The 16,461-nt window shown below is 44.0% G+C and overlaps 1 protein-coding gene, 1 non-coding gene and 2 pseudogenes across 3 annotated transcripts in view; 2 read left to right on the top strand and 2 right to left on the bottom strand.

The window, feature by feature from the left end:
• The window catches only part of LOC128594308 (uncharacterized), a 68,993-nt pseudogene that overhangs the window by 48,841 nt on the left and 3,691 nt on the right, over positions 1-16,461 (bottom strand). The window lies entirely within an intron of this gene.
• Positions 5,363-5,469, top strand: LOC128595030 (U6 spliceosomal RNA). Its single transcript, XR_008382725.1, has one exon. It is a non-coding gene; the product is annotated as a U6 spliceosomal RNA (small nuclear RNA).
• Positions 14,114-14,510, top strand: LOC128594305 (histone H2A type 1-D-like; annotated as a pseudogene).
• Positions 14,703-15,532, bottom strand: H1-5 (H1.5 linker histone, cluster member). Its single transcript, XM_053602972.1, has one exon. It carries the CDS (start codon positions 15,495-15,497, stop codon positions 14,823-14,825), a length of 675 nt encoding a protein of 224 aa, XP_053458947.1. The 5' UTR covers positions 15,498-15,532; the 3' UTR covers positions 14,703-14,822.

Below are 16,461 nucleotides of genomic sequence, written 5' to 3'. Positions count from 1 at the left end.
TTACACCTTAAAAGGAGGGCAGAGATGGTTAACGGAAGCATACTGTGACTCAGATTCCAGTTCCCCGCTCGCCCCGCCAGGTGCAAGAATTCTTAGGGACTGCAGGGTTCTGCCGCTTATGGATACCGGGGTTTGCTACTCTGGCAGCCCCCCTCTACCCTTTGACCAAGGAAGGCACTCCCTTCGAGTGGGGTGCCAGCCAACAGCGGGCCTTTGACAACATTAAAAAGGCATTATTATCAGCCCCGGCCCTGGCTCTACCAGATGTAACAAAGCCCTTTGTCCTATACATAGATGAGAAGAGAGGAGTGGCCCGAGGTTGTGCTGACGCAGCCTTTAGGGCCATGGAAAAGACCGGTAGCATACCTCTCCAAGAAATTGGACCCCGTCGCTGGTGGTTGGCCAGCCTGTCTGAGGTCTGTGGCGGCAGTGGCGGTACTGGTAAAAGATGCAGACAAATTGACTATGGGGCAGAAGTTGACAGTCATTGCCCCCCATGCCTTAGAAAGCATCATCAGACAGCCCCCTGACCAGTGGCTGTCCAATGCCCGCATGACACATTACCAGAGTCTCCTATTAAATGGAGACAGAGTCCAGTTTGGCCTGCCTGTCATCCTCAACCCGGCTACCCTACTACCTGATACCTCTGTCCGGGAGGATGTATTACACACATGCCAAGAAATACTGGCTGAGGAGACTGGAATTCGGAGGGACCTCTGTGATCAGCCCCTGCCGGATGCCCAACTGACCTGGTTCACTGATGGGAGCAGCTCCATAATAGAAGATTAAAAGCCCTTGAAACTGTGCAAAAGGAAGTGTGGAGCCGGCTGATCGAAGCCTACAAGCCCGGAGATCTGCAAATATCTCACAAGTTCCAGTTTGGAGATTCGGTGTACATCCAGCGCCACCGGACAGCCAACCTTGAACCATAGTGGAAAGGGCCATACCTAGTACTGCTCACAACCCTGACCGCAGTAAAAGTTGATGGCATCGCAGCCTGGATCCACGCGTCTCATGTCAAACCAGCACCGCCTCCAGACTCCGGGTGGGAAGTAGAAAAGACGGACAACCCCCTCAAGCTCCGCATTCGCCGCAGTAGCCCTGCTCCTGCTGATACAACTCCCGGTGATAAGTAGCTCCGGTCCCAACCCCCATACCCCCCAGAGGTTAACCTGGCAGGTTCTCTCTCAGACTGGTGATGTAGTATGGAGTACTACAAAAGAGGACCCTCCTTGGACCTAGTGGCCGTCCCTCACCCCAGATATTTGCACCTTAATAGCAGGGCTAGATAATTGGGATATCCCTGATGAAAACTTTGAGGAGATTCCATCGAGCCTTGATCATCATTTGGCAAAGCGCTCGCTTACCCAAGGCTCCACATCCCAAGGCCAGTACATTGCAGATGCCCCTGGCTGTGGCAACTTGCCCGCCCAGCACCGGATGCGACAAATGGAGTTCTGTATCTGTCGCCGGGACGGGAGAACGAGAAGCCAGGCTAACAGATGCGGGGGGATAGAAAATTTCTATTGTAAGCAATGGGGATGTGAAACGACTAGGCAGGCCTCCTGGCACCCCATCTCCTCTTGGGACTTAATAACCGTAAAGAGAAGCAGTACCGGGGCAGGGTCAAACCCCCTAAATATTTCCTTCACGGAGAGAGGGAAACAAGCCCGAGATTAGATAAAAGAAAGAACATGGGGATTCTGTTTCTATATGTCAGGGTGGGATAAGGGATTTACCTTCTTTATCAAATTAAAAATAGAAACCCCCGTCGCTGTCCAGATAGGACCCAACATCGTACTCTCAGGACAGCAGCCGCCAGCCAGGCCGCCTATTTCCCCCCATATGCCCCAGAACCCAGGGAGCACCCAATTAACTGGGGCCAGCACAGCCCCATCGCCTGCGGAACTGTCTCCCCAGGTAACATCCCCGGAGACTCCAAGCACCGGGCAGAGCCCTCCTTAACAGGGGGCTTTCAATGTCCTCAATACTTCCAACCCTAATCTTACTGAATCTTGCTGGTTGTGCCTAGCCTCAGGCCCGCCCTATTATGAAGGGATCGCCTTCTCAGGTATCTTCCAAAATACCACCTCCCATAATTCCTGTGACTGGGGGTCCAAGATCACCCTTACAGCAGTCTCTGGACGAGGCACTTGCCTAGCCACGATCCCCAAAAATCGAAAATCGCCAGCATCTGTGTAATCAGACCATAAAGAGCCCGTCAACCACTACCAATTATTATCTAGTGCCCCCTAAAGGAGGATGGTGAGCTTGCAGCACCAGGCTAACCCCGTGCATTTCCTCATCAGTATTTAACTCCACTGCAGACTACTGTATCCTCGTACAGTTAATACCTAGAATTATCTACCATGAGGAGAGTTCCTTCGAGGCAGAATTCGATCTCAGACCCCGTAGACAGAAGAGAGAACCAGTCTCTATTACCCTAGCTGTCCTGATGTGTATAGGGGTGGCGGCCGGTGTAGGAACAGGAACGGCTGTGCTTGTCCAGACCCCACAGTATCTTGAAGAACTGCGAGCAGCCGTATATGAGGACCTAAAAGCCATAAAACAATCAATCACAAAACTAGAAGAGTCACTGTCCTCCTTATCTGAAGTAGTATTGCAGAATAGACGGGGACTCGATCTCCTGTTCCTAAAAGATGGAGGGTTATGCGCTGCACTAAGAGAAGAATGCTGTTTCCATATAGATCACTCTGGCATGGTAAAAGACTCCATGTCTAAACTCAGGGAGAGACTGGGAAAAAAGCAACGAGACCGGGAGGCCCATCAAGAGTGGTTTGAATGTTGGTACAACCAGTCCCCTTGGTTCACCACTCTCGTTTCCAGTTTAATAGGTCCCCTTATTATACTGCTTCTAATTCTTACCTTTGGGCCCTGCATTTTCAACCGTATAGTCACCTTCGTCCGGAAGAGAGTGAGTGCTGTACAAGTGTTAATGCTCAGGCAGCATTACCAGTCTCTCCACCAGGACGATAGCCGTGAGAGTGAATACATAGAGCCAGAAGTTCCATGATTAGAATTTCCCAAAAAAACAAATGGGGGAATGAAGGAAAGTACTACCAAATCCAAAAAGGGGGTGGGGGAGTGGGGACCAGATATGTAGCAGCACCTCTCGCCCCCCACCATAAGAATGTGACCTTTTGTAACTGTTCTAGGAAATAGCCCCGAGCTGAAGCAGATAACCGGTAACCGGTTCTGAGAAAAGAGCTAAGCAAACATTTAACTGCTGATCTTGTCTTAAGACAGATGAGTAATGAACCAGAGTTCTTCTTATCTGGAAAGCCCCTGCTATGTCTGCTACCCCTCCCTACTTTGTGGTTTTTGCCTTTATAAGCTTGTAAAACCTGCTGTTCGGGGCTTGACTCCTCTGCTCCTGAGAGAGTTACGAGTTAAGCCCCAGCATGCTGGAATAAAATCCTCTTGCTGATTGCATCAAGTGCCGTCTCTTGTGGTTGATTGGGGTCGTCGTCGTTCAGGACAGAGTGGGGGGTCCTGTCCCAAGTCTTTCACAGTAAGTTAAATTTTCACTAGTGCTGTTTAGACAGGGTCATATTTTGTCACCCTCGATAGAGTGCCCTGAGTCATAGCTTACCAGCAATCTCAAAGTCTTGGGCACAAGTGATCCGCCTACCTCAGTCTCCCAGAGGTAGGATTACAGGCGTGAGCCACCAAGTCTGGCCTGCTTACAATTGCCTTTTGAGGCTGCTATCATTTCATACCTATTTTATGGATGAACAATCTGATGGACACAGAAGGGGAGTACTTTGGTTAAGTAGGTCACTTGGAGAATCAGTAAGAGTCAGTTGATGAACCTCATGGTAGTGACTTTTTTTTTTTTTCAGTTTTTGGCCAGGGCTGGGTTTGAACCCACCACCTCCGGCATATGGGGCCAGCGCACTAGCCCTTTGAGCCACTGGTGCCACCCCAGGGTAGTGACTTTTTCACTATAAATTTTTGTGTGTGTGGAGGAGGGGAGTAGAGACAAAATTTGCCCTTAGGAGCTACCTTTCTTTAAAATAGCCCATATACAGAATCAATATCTATGTGTAACTTTCCCAAGAGAAAATATTCAAAAATTACAACTTATATATCACATAATACTTGCAGGCATTCTGTCATTTATCTAAAATGTGTGCCAATTTCCAGATAAGTAATACTTCCAAAGAGCGGAGAGAAACCTGTTCACTGAAACTTCCTCAAATGAGATATGGAGTTATTATTAAATCTCACATCTGACTGTCTTTTCTGTCTTGAAAACAGTAATGAAACATAAGAACTCATTCTCTAAAGCAGTAGCACCACTGGGAAGACCCTCTTTGTTCACTTTCCCAGAGGGTGGGAAGTCTAGATCTGTCTAAATTAAGAGTTGGAAAGTCTTAACTGTGAAAGAGACATAAATGTTGTTTAATTATCTGCAACAGAGTTTTTCTTTTCTTCTTTTCTTTTCTGTGTCAATTTAAACATTAACTTCATTCTTAATTTCCTTTTGCCTGCCTCTGTTGTGTGAATGTTTCTTGTGTGGGCTGTGCCACAAAGATTAAGCCTGCAATGGAAGGTCAGGGAATAAGGAAGGCTGAAAGTTTGCTCAGGCAAACAGTGACTTTATTTCTTCCACCAAAGCTTATATAGACACATAACTTAATCAATAAACATATGACTTAAACCTTGGCCCCAAGCCTCTTACTGCCTGGCACCTACTGGACCACATATTAACCGGATTAACTGATAACCACTTCACTAACATTATCTAAAGCTATTCTTATGCTAAGTAATCAAAAACAAAACCACAAAACAAAGTTCTGGGGAAATAAACTGTTTGTATGCTTGACCTTCAACAGACCATCTGGTTAACCAACAGTTAATCATCTTTAGGGAGAAGTCTGGAAATTCCTGAGATATACAGGTAACTGCCGCAGGCCTGCCCCCACAAAGGCCCTAAATCACTTGTAAGTGATTAGGCCCTAAGCCACATATGGAGTTCTATCCAGGTTCTTTCCCTTCCAACTTACAAAAGACTTAAAACTTGCCTTCACAAAATGGAACCATTCAAAGGTTTACCTATAGGCTTTTTGCCTATATGCCTCATTGTTTATTATGAAAGAAGCAAAATCTTCTTTTTGCTTCCTAGTCCAGAGAAGAGAGTCATCCACCTCTGACTCTGTGGGCAATTCTCCATAAACACAATTAACTATTTGGGGCTCAATTCTCTCTCCTCTTTCCCCCACCAAACACACATGTTGAACTTCTATTCCCCAGTACCTCAGAATGTAACCATATTTGTTGATAGGATCTTTTAAGAGGTAATTAAATGACTGGTTTCCTTTTAAGAAGAGAAAATTTGGTGCTTGCTTCAGCAGCACATATACTAAAATTGGAACAATACAGAGAAGATTAGCATGGCCCCTGGGCAAGGATGATACACAAATTCATGAAGGGTTCCATATTTAAAAAAAAAAAGAAAATTTGGACATGGATATGTAAGGGAGGCAAATAGGCTGATCTCTCTGTGGCACCCCCAGCCTCAATCCAGGGCAAAGCATGCAGACAGGCCATCTCTGGGGGTTTCTTATCAAGAACACCCAAAGATGGAAGGAGCATGGAGGCACCCATATAGGGTAAACTCATCTAAACCATCCCTGAAGGAGAATCAGCAGACAGGCTGGACTAAGTCCTTTGAATTCCTGATCCACAGTTAAATTAGGGAAGCTGGTTTGTCTGCCCTGCAGAGAGGAAACTTGTTTTCTTCTCCCCCTTTTCTAACTGTGTTATCCTTCATTGTTGACAACTCACTAACCTATGTTCTCAATTATCCAGCCATTGCCTTTTACCTAGTCTTCCTGGGGGCTTGGGTTTCTTTCAATCTATTTTGGCACCTTTGCATTTGCATTTACTCTTTGTCTTAGAAATCAATAAAAGGTTTCTGAGGAGTCAAAGGGCTGCTGCATTTTCTCAATCTGCCAGTGGCATGTGAGTCAATGTAAGTCTCAGCTACTCGAGTTTATACATTAAGTTGGTGTAGAGTCTCATTATTTCCCCAGAGTTATCACCCGTTAACCCCCAATCCAGGTTGGGGTTCCCAGGGAACCCCCACCAGATATATATATAGAAAAAATATGACGTTGAGACACAGGGAGAAGACAGCCATTTAAAAGCAGAGGATTAAGGCCTCAGATGAAGCTACCCCTGCTGACACATTGATATTAGACATCTGGCCTCCAGAACTGTCAGAAAATAAATTTCTGTTGTTTTGATACAGGATTCCACCACTCAGGGCTAGACAGGGAGCCCCCCCATTCTCTAGGCCCAGGTGAGCTCAGAAATCAGGCCACTATTTCCAGGCACAAGCAGACTGCCTTCTTCGGGACACACCCTCTGGGGTTGATAAGATCATGAACAAAGCAGCCTGTGATGGGTTTTTTGGGTGGTTCCACCTTGGGTAGGAGCACACACCACAATCCCTTCTCAGGGAGAGAAAGACTGTAAAGGACCAACTGCCAGCCATGTGTAATCCTCTAGACTTAAGACCCCTAGATAAAAGAGCCCATATGGAGACTCCCGAGAGAGTCTTCAGTTCTTTCCCCCTTCCAGAAGCTCTGGTGCTTTTTTGTATTCCTTTCTAACTTCTAATAAAAGTCCTACCTTACCACTGATCTGTGGTCCATGGGCTCATTCTTCGAATCCCGGAGACCAAGGACCTACTGAAGAGCGACATTCCAGTATCAGTTTAAGCCACTCAGTCTGTGGTACCTTGTTATAGCAGCCTTAACACTAATATAGCAGCAATGCATTAATATAATGTTACATGCCAAATCCTCTGTCTCTTTATCTGTAGATCAAAGATATGAGTAAGGCTTATTTCCACAAAGACTGAAAAAATAAACTAGATAATACACAGTCTCTAGAAAAAGTACTAATAAAAATAAATATTTTATTACTATGATAATAAAAATAGTACTATAAGAATAAAAACTATTCCCCCCCAATATGCCAAAAGGAGAGCCGATCCTGAAGAGCAGAGACATAATATAAACTGACTTAGTAGTACCTCAAACAATAGAATGTTAGAGCAAAGTCAATCAAGAATTTTCAGATGTGCAGAGCCATACATCAATGAGAACGAAATACTGAAAACAGAAAAACTGACTGGGGCACTGAAGCAGTAGCACACACCCTGGAAACCCTTTGGAGACTGATGTATTATCCCACACTTGCTATCTGGTTAACTTAGATACCTCAATGAATCTGTGATTCCTAATAAGCAAAATGAAATAATAATATCTCAGTTTTCTTAAAAGGACTTTATGGATGATCTAGGCTGCTTATGAGCATGTTCTTGGAACCTGGATGAGGTGCTTATATGAAAGTTACTATGAAATGGTCATTGCACAGTTTGTTTTTTTCTTTCAACAAAATAAGTATGAGAAATAAAAAAAAATACAGTCTTGTAAATGTTCCACCACAGTGTAAGCTTCTCTAGATCACATATTTTTATATTTCCTGAGTTAGGCATATTTCTTCAATTAAATAATGCATTAATTAAACAAGCATTTTTTTCAGATCTTGGGAACATGGAAAATTACCGTAAGTAGGTTAAAGAATTCAGTTTTTAAAGTGTTCAAACAGGAGGCCGGGCATGGAAGATTACACCTGTAATCCTAGCACTCTGGGAGGCCAACGCCAGTGGATAACTTGAACTCACAAGTTTGAACTCACCAGCCCGAGCAAAAGTGAGACCCCATCTCCTAAAAATAGAAAAACTGAGACAAGAGGATTGCTTGAGCCCAGGAGATGGAGATTGTTGTGAGCTATGATACACAGCACTCTACCCAGGGCAACAGCTTGAGACACTGTCTCAAAAAAAGAAAAGAAAAAGGAACAGAAAACAAAAAATTATTCAAACAGGAAATGAGAATATCATTCTCTTTTCTATTATATTTAAATCTTTCTGATTAAGTAACTATAAACTGTCAATTTGATGCTGGCAGATCTTAAGACCTCACCAAAACTTGTTGATGTTGTGACAAGTGTTAGTGAGGTCTCTCTCTAGATCAGAGTGAGAAATTTTCTACTAGGGTAGTAATGCAGAGTAGCCCTTTAAAATAAATTGATTGCATTTTGCAAAGTGTATGTTCAACAAAAAATATTAAGTAACAGTATAGAATGTACCCAGATACAGTAAAAGGAAAAATAATGTAAAAGTGATACTCAAATGACAGGATTGTCATTACTTCATGTTTTTCGCTCAAATATATATATATATAAAATTTATATATTTGAAACTATATTTATATACTTACTTCTCTCCTCCCTCAGTTTCAACCACATTGACTAACTTGCTCTTCCTTGATTAATACCGACTTCTCCTACCCCAAACACCTCTGGGCCTCTTTATTTGTTCATTCTTTGTTCTTTCTACAATAATCTTCCCCAGAGGTCCATTCCCTCATCTCCTCATCTTTGTTTAAATTTCACCTTCTTAATGACCATTCTATGATTGTTATTTTTTTTTTTTTTTTTTTTTTTTTTTTGTAGAGACATAGTCTCACTTTATGGCCCTCGGGTAGAGTGCCGTGGCATCATACAGCTCACAGCAACCTCCAACTCCTGGGCCTAAGCGATTCTCTTGCCTCAGCCTCCCGAGTAGCTGGGACTACAGGCGCCCGCCACAACGCCCGGCTATTTTTTGGTTGCAGTTCAGCCGGGGCCGGGTTTGAACCCGCCACCCTCGGTATATGGGGCCGGCGCCTTACCGACTGAGCCACAGGCGCCGCCCTATGATTGTTATTTAAACTGAAAAATAGAAAGCCTTTCTTCTCTGCCTTTTTAAAACCTCCCTAACATTTTATTATTTGATACTCTTTTCATGTATTTGTTTGTTTTTCCCCCTATATTTAACATTTTTGTTTTGTAATACATTTTTAACCAACATTACTGGTCTCCTCTTTTATAGTTGGCCTATGGTACCTGCTCTAATACCCAGCTTTAAAATTAGGGGCACAACTCCTAACACATATGACCACTTCAAGAAGTCAAAATTTTGGCTTCTCTGAAACTCAGTGTCTGTACTTATAAATTGGAGAAGAAAAGAAATTCACTATTGTGTGACTTTTATTACTATCAGTTAGGACACTTCGTGAATTGGGATTATTATATACTTTTTTATATAGCGAAGAATAATCTATGTATTATTTGCATTTGAAAGGCCTAGGACAATTTTCTTTTTTAGACACAGTCTCAAGCTGTTGCCCTGGGTAGAGTGCTGTGGTGTCATAGCTCACTGCAACACCTAACTCTTGGGCTTAAGCTATCCTCTTGCCTCAATTTTTCCATTTTTAGTAGAGATGGGGTCTCGCTTTTTTGCTCAAGGTGGTCTGGAACTGGTGAGCTCAAGCAATCTATCTGCCTCAGCCTCCCAGAGTACTAGAATTACAGGTGTGAGCCACCTCTCCCAGCTGAGGCCTAGGACACTGTCACCTACTCATCAAACTGAACCACAAAGTTCACCCTATGCAGTGTTAAAGGTAGTTGTTTTCCAGTTAATTTTTTCTTTTGGTAGATATACTAAACACATACTATATGCCAGAAACTCTTCCAGGTACCAGAAATATTACAGCATATTAATCAGACAAAAAGTCATGCATTCATAGAGTTTATTTTCTAGTAATGGAAAACAATTTAAGTTGGAATAATCAGGAAAAGTTTCAGAGGAAGTAAGACTTGGCACTGGCACTGAAAGACAGACAGGATTTGGATGGTGCACCAACACTGACTTTTTTTTTTTTTTTTTTGGTGAGACAGAGCTTCACATTGCCCTGGATAGAGTACTGTGAAATCACAGCTCACAGCAACCTCCAACTCCTGGGCTCAAGCGAGTCTACTGTCTCCACCTCCCAAGTAGCTGGGACTATAGGCGCCTGCCACAACGCGCCCGGCTATTTTTTGGTTCCAGCCGTCATTGTTATTTGGTGGGCCTGCGCTGGATTCGAACCTGCCAGCTCAGGTGTATGTGGCTGGCGCCCTAGCCACTTGAGCCACAGGCGCCGAGCCAGACCAACACTGACTTTACAGCAGTGGAGAACAGCTCTAAGGCATATATCAGAAAATAATAATTCTACCTTTATGAGTCTAATATTAGTACATTAGTAACAGAAGTAATTTCAGATTGAATAACGTTGGCTGATCTAGTAAAGAAGTGGATTTCTGCAAGTGTTGCTGATGCAGGGGTTGTCCCAACAAAGGGAGGAAAGCCTTCTGAACTCACCAAATGGGTTCTTAGGTTCTGATGGGAAAGAATTCAAGAACAGGGCGGTGCCTGTGGCTCAGTGAGTAGGGCATGTGCCGAGGGTGGCGGGTTCAAACCTAGCCCCGGCCAAACTACAACAAAAAAATAGCCGGGTGTTGTGGCGGGCACCTGTAGTCCCAGCTGCTTGGGAGGCTGAGACAAGAGAATCGTGTAAGCCCAAGAGTTAGAGGTTGCTGTGAGCTGTGTGATGTCATGGCACTCTACCCAAGGGCGGTACAGTGAGACTCTGTCTCTACAAAAAAACAAACAAACAAGAATTCAAGAACAAGCTAACTAGTGACAGAAAGCTTACAGAGAGAGAGAGAATAGATTTTACTCCACAGTGTCAGGGTCCTTTCCTGAACAAGAGGAGGACACTTATTAATTAAGCAATAGTAACATTTTCATTTCTTCAAAGTCCCTGTTAGGAAAAAGCTGTATGTGACCAGCATTGTCTTGAGGTTAAGTCATAAAAGTTCATCACAAACTGCAGTCACAGAAAAGTAAAGCACAGCTGTGAGGTGGATATCCACCTTAGTAATTCACCCATCATAGGGTGGTCCTGGACTGGTGACATGCTTGTGACTTCTTTGTTCAGGGTGATTAGTTAGGGTCTGGTACTGGTCAAAATGGCTACAGTCAGAGTCTCTTGACCTTCCTTTTCTGCCTTATCCCTTCATTATTTCCATCAGCCTTTTTGAAACTGGAGGGAAGACAGTTACTGGATTTATCTGTAGACTCAGCTCCTTAAGTCTTTATTTTTTTGCTCCCTGAACTCATAAATTCAGCTCAAATTTTGTGCTTTTTTTCCTCACAGGATTATCCAAGGGCTTTTACCTTTTAATAAGAAAAGATTGATAATTGCTTCTCGGCCTTTTGGCTAAGATCAAGTGAAGAAAAGATTGATTAATACCTAGAAAAACAATAAAGGTGTTTGGCTTCAACATCATATTATCTGATGATCTGTAGAATGCCTGGGACTTTATTTCACATTGATTCCTAAAAGAGGCAAAATGGCTCTGCCAGTCTTAACACTGGGATACCACACTTCCATCTTAGAGAAAATGCCTTCCCTCTACTCTCCCTCCTCTAAGGTTTCAAAAAAATTGCCTTTTTGTTTAGAATTTTCCACCTTATTATGGAAAGAGTAAGGGGAAATAGAGTGAGATAAAATGTGTAAGTGATTCAGAAAATAAACTGACAAAATTTTAAACTTTTTTTTTTTGTAGAGACAGAGTCTCACTTTATGGCCCTCAGTAGAGTGCCATGGCATTACACAGCTCACAGCAACCTCCAACTCCTGGGCTTAAGCGATTCTCTTGCCTCAGCCTCCCGAGAAGCTGGGACTACAGGTGCCCGCCACAAAAAATTTTAAACTTTTTTAACCAGAAAAATATTTGACCATGTGAAAGTAGTAAACAGAAATGACATTCCTTAAAGTGGTGAAACATTAAATGTGAGTGAAAAACATAAAGTAAAATCAACTTTTACTTCAAAAACAGGAAGTAAAATCAAATTAGAACTTCATACAATGGCCCTGGCCCGGTGGCTCAAGCCTGTAATCCTAGAACTCTGGGAGGCTGAGGCAGGTGGATTGCCTGAGTTCACAGGTTCGAGACCAGCCTGAGCAAGAGCGAGACACCCCACCACCACCACCACCCATCTCTAAAAAAACAAAAACAACAACAACAAAAAAAATAGCTAGAGTTGTGACTGGTGCCTATAGTCCCAGCTACTTGGGAGGCTGAGGCAAGAGAATTACTGGAGCCCAAGAGTTTGAGGTTGCTGTGATCTATGACACCATAGCACTCTACAGAGGGCAAAAAAATGAGACTGTTTCCAAAAAAAAAAAATGAATGTCATAGAATGGATGTGATGGTTGGGAAGTGCAGAGCACTTGGATCTGGCTGGGACAAAGGTAAAGAAAATATGAAGCAGAAAAATTTAAGCTGATGGCACAGCATCTGGATTAGCTACAGAGTATCCAACTGATGTGAAGAGGTGATTTAAATTGGTTCTAACCTGTTTCCTTTCTCCATTTTATCTCAAGAAGTTGAGGTCATTTTGTGCAAATTAGGCCTAAAATGGAGGTAGCAAGAAAACACATTTCCATCACTTACTTTATAAAAGAAAAATCTAAAGAGCATACCACTTGGATTACATGCTAGTCACTGAGCAATTTATTGGGAGGCCTGAGAATGATAGTATAACCTGCAAAACATACATCTAATCATTTTCATTATATGTTAAGATTTTTATCGTAAAGAGCATTTGAAGTTTTCTAGGCGCTATTTCACAGGAAGATTCTCAACATTAAATGAGTGTGGATGTTATGTTAAATAACACAATAAAACTCCAGTTTGGAGTGTTTGGGATTTATAAAATAAAAAACTTGGTAGCAGATAATCTTTTTTTTTTTTTTCTTTTTGGTTTTTGGCCAGGGCTGGGCTTGAACCCGCCACCTCTGGCATATGGGACAGGCGCCCTACCCCGTTAAGCCACAGGCACTGCCCAATCCAATTTTTCAGTAGCAGATAATCTTATGTGAAACTGCAAGACGGAAAAATACCTTTTGCATAAGTTAGGTGTTCATCAAAATCTCCAGAATAAAGCTGCCTTGGCTACTTCTAAAGGAGAATTACAGTGACAGTTCTTTCAGAAAAGTGTGGATGGCTCTGAAAAGCCACTTAGGTCAGTGGTTCTTAACCTATGGGTCACCACTCCTTTGGGGGTCGAATGACCCTTTCACAGGGGTCGCCTAAATACATCCTGCATATCAGGTATTTACATTACGATTCATAACAGTAGCAAAATTACAGTTATGAAGTAGCAACGAAAATAATTTTATGGTTGGGGGTCACCACAACATGAGGAACTGTATTAAAGGGTCGCGGCCTTAGGAAGGATGAGAAGCAGTGCCTTAGGGGGTGTGGGCAGCTGCAGAGGAGCTCACTTGGAGCTGGTGTACTTGATGACAGCTTGGTGCCCTTGAATGTAGCGTGCCTGGGAGCACCCCGGGCAGCAAGGAGCGCACAGCCGTCTGGACTCCCTGGAGGTGACGGTCAAGTGCTCGTTGTAATGCTCCAGGCGAGATGCCTCACCTGTGATGCGCTGGAAGATGTCGTTGCCAAACGAATTCTTGATACCCATGGCAGCAAGGAGACGCCGGTGCAGGGATGGACCTGCTTCAGCATTTTGTACACGCAGATGGAGTAGCTTTCCTTGGGGCCGAGCTTACGCTTCTTCTTTTTTTTTTTTTTTTGTAGAGACAGAGTCTCACTTTATGGCCCTTGGCAGAGTGCCGTGACCTCACCCAGCTCACAGCAACCTCCAACTCCTGGCTTAAGCGATTCTCTTGCCTCAGCCTCCCGAGTAGCTGGGACTACAGGCGCCCGCCACAACGCCCGGCTAGAGCTTACGCTTCTTGCCATCTTTTTTCAGCGCCTTGGTCACAGCCTTCCTGGAGCCTTTCTTGGGGAGGCGATTTGGCCGGTTCAGGACTAATGGAGATTAACCGCAAAGAAAGTCAAAAGAGTCAGGAAAAAAACTGTTAAGAGGCAATACTAATCTTTGCTTAACCACAAGTTAAGCAAAAAGGTGATTAATAAAATCTTAGGTGTGGTTGGTGGCGCTTTGATGATGTCACACACTAATTTTTGTCCAATCAGTAAAAGTGTATTTCATAACCGCAATTCTATTGGTTTAAGTGAAACTGCAACTTTAGCCAATGGCATAGCTTTATGTTCGCGCCCAGTATTGACAAAAAAGTAGTGCAACTTTTTGTTTTATACGTGTTACGCTTTCAACAACCACATTGCTATCATGTCTGGACGCGGCAAGCCGGGTGGCAAGGCTCACGCCAAGGCCAACACCCGCTCTTCCGAGGCCAGACTGCAGTTCCCAGTGGGCCGTGTGCACCGCCAGCTGCGCAAAGGAAACTATTCTTAGTGTGTTGGGGCCGGCGCGCCCGCGTACATGGTTGCGGTGCTCAAGTACTTGACCGCGGAGATTCCTAGGCAATGCTGCCGGAGACAATAAAAAAGCGCGCATCATCCCGGGCCACCTGCAACTGGCCATCCGCAACGACCATGAGCTTAATAAGCTGCTAGGTAAAGTCAGTATCGCGCAGGGCGGCGTCCTGCCCAATATACAGGCCGTGCTGCTGCCCAAAAAGGCCGAAAGTCACCACAAAACGAAGGGCAAATAAGTTTCTCAACAGCACTACCTACCAAATCTTCGTCTTTCCCTGTTGTATGGCTTCATGATCTGTGGTGGGGAAAAAAAAAAAAAAAAAAAAAAACACCCTTAAACCAGGTTAACTTCCATTACTAAGTAGCTGCCTCCTGGAAAAAAAAAAACCCGGTATGGAATTAAAGAGACCAATCTGAACGTGGCGCGGGATTTTTTAATTATTAAGTATACAGTGGAATGTTGTGTGCACAGCAACTTTTTAAGAGATCTCTGGGTGGCTCTGAAAAGAGCCTTTGGGGCTTTATTGCAGTATTTGCACGCCAAATTCCTACTTCTTTTTGGGAGTCGCCTTCTTCGCCTTTGCAGCTTTGGGCTTTGCTGCCTTAGGCTTGGAAGCTTTGGGTTTGGCCGCCTTGGGCTTAACAGCTTTGGGCTTGGCGGGGCTCTTGGCCGCCTTCTTCGGTTTGGCGGCGGTCTTAGCCTTCTTAGGGCTCTTAGCCGCTTTCTTGACGCCAGCTGCTGCAGGCTTTTTTGCTTTTTTCGGAGTCTTCTTCACTGCCTTTTTAGCTCCCGCAGCTTTTTTAGGCTTCTTAGGGGTAGCCCCTGCAGGCTTCTTAGCTTTAGCTGCACCCGCCTTCTTGGCTTTGGGCTTGGCTTCTCCAGAGGCAGCCTTCTTGTTCAGCTTGAAGGAGCCAGAAGCGCCGGTGCCCTTGGTCTGCACCAGGGTACCTTTGCTCACCAAACTTTTGAGGCCTAGTTTGATGCGGCTATTATTTTTCTCCACGTCGTAGCCACCAGCTGCCAAGGCTTTTTTAAGAGCAGCCAAAGAGAGACCGTTACGCTCCTTGGAAGCGGCCACAGCCTTAGTGATCAGCTCGGAGACCGGGGGCCCGGTCGCCTTGCGCTTAGCCGCGCCAGCAGACTTCTTCGTTGCCTTTTTCTTGGCGGGGGATTTCTCCACCGGTGCTGGGGTGGCCGTCTCAGCAGGAGCGGTTTCTGACATGGTGACGAGAAACTGCTAAAGAAGAGATTCGAAATCCAAAGAGCAAGTTTAGCAATGCTGCTTTAGCCGGGCCCGGGGCTTATATAAGCCGGTGGTGCTCTGTGATTGGTGGAACGCCCAATCCACCGCCCTCGGGCCGCTGCAGCTCCCGGTTGGACTTTCAAATTGTGTTTGTTAGTCCCCCAAATTTGTCTAAATGCTTAAAAACAGCGATACAGAATTTGACACTTTGAAGCTCCAAAGGAGGAAAACAGCCCCCAGGTTCATGTACTTGTTTGTGTTTTCTCAAATCATGCGCAATTGATGAAAGATATTTTTGAAAATTACTTAGCTTTGCATAGGAATCTACTGAGCTGAGGGGATCATGCTAGTTAGTTGCATGTTGCAATAGATTTCTACTAAGTATCCAGTGAAATTTATTTGAAAAGATTTGTTCCTAGGTTCAGCCTTTGATTTTTGCAAGAGGGAAGACACTAGGTTCTTTGGTTTGGACAGAAACTTTGTTTCCAACTGTAGCAAGTAACACAAGCCCAGAGCGTCTGCTTGCCTACAGACCCAAGGCAACCACATACACCTTACTTTAAAAATTGGCTCTATCTCCTAGGAATTTCCACGTGCTGATATATTTAGAGAATAAGATTGTTAAGCTTGAAAAAGTTCATTTATCGGAGTGGTTTTTTTTTTCACAGCAAGAGTACAAATCGTTTTGATTTCAGAATCCAACTACTCAGATTCAAATCCAAACTTAAATTTGGTATATTTTCTGATTAAGGTGCTCTCTTTAGGTTCTGGGCAACTCCATTAAAGTAAGGAAGGAAAGTACTTAGCATAGATAATTTGCTTTAGATAAAACTCTCAAACCTGTTGAAAATTATTCATTGGCTCCCAGTGACACTGAAAGGCACTAACTGTTTACATTACTTGGGATTCTGTCAGGTTTTCAAAACGTTCTTTTCACTGATCC

This window comes from Nycticebus coucang, chromosome 9 (assembly GCF_027406575.1).
Source record: "Nycticebus coucang isolate mNycCou1 chromosome 9, mNycCou1.pri, whole genome shotgun sequence".
NCBI lineage: Eukaryota > Metazoa > Chordata > Mammalia > Primates > Lorisidae > Nycticebus > Nycticebus coucang.
The sequence above is the reverse complement of the archived record's forward strand: the minus strand, read 5'-3'. Positions and strand labels throughout refer to the sequence as shown.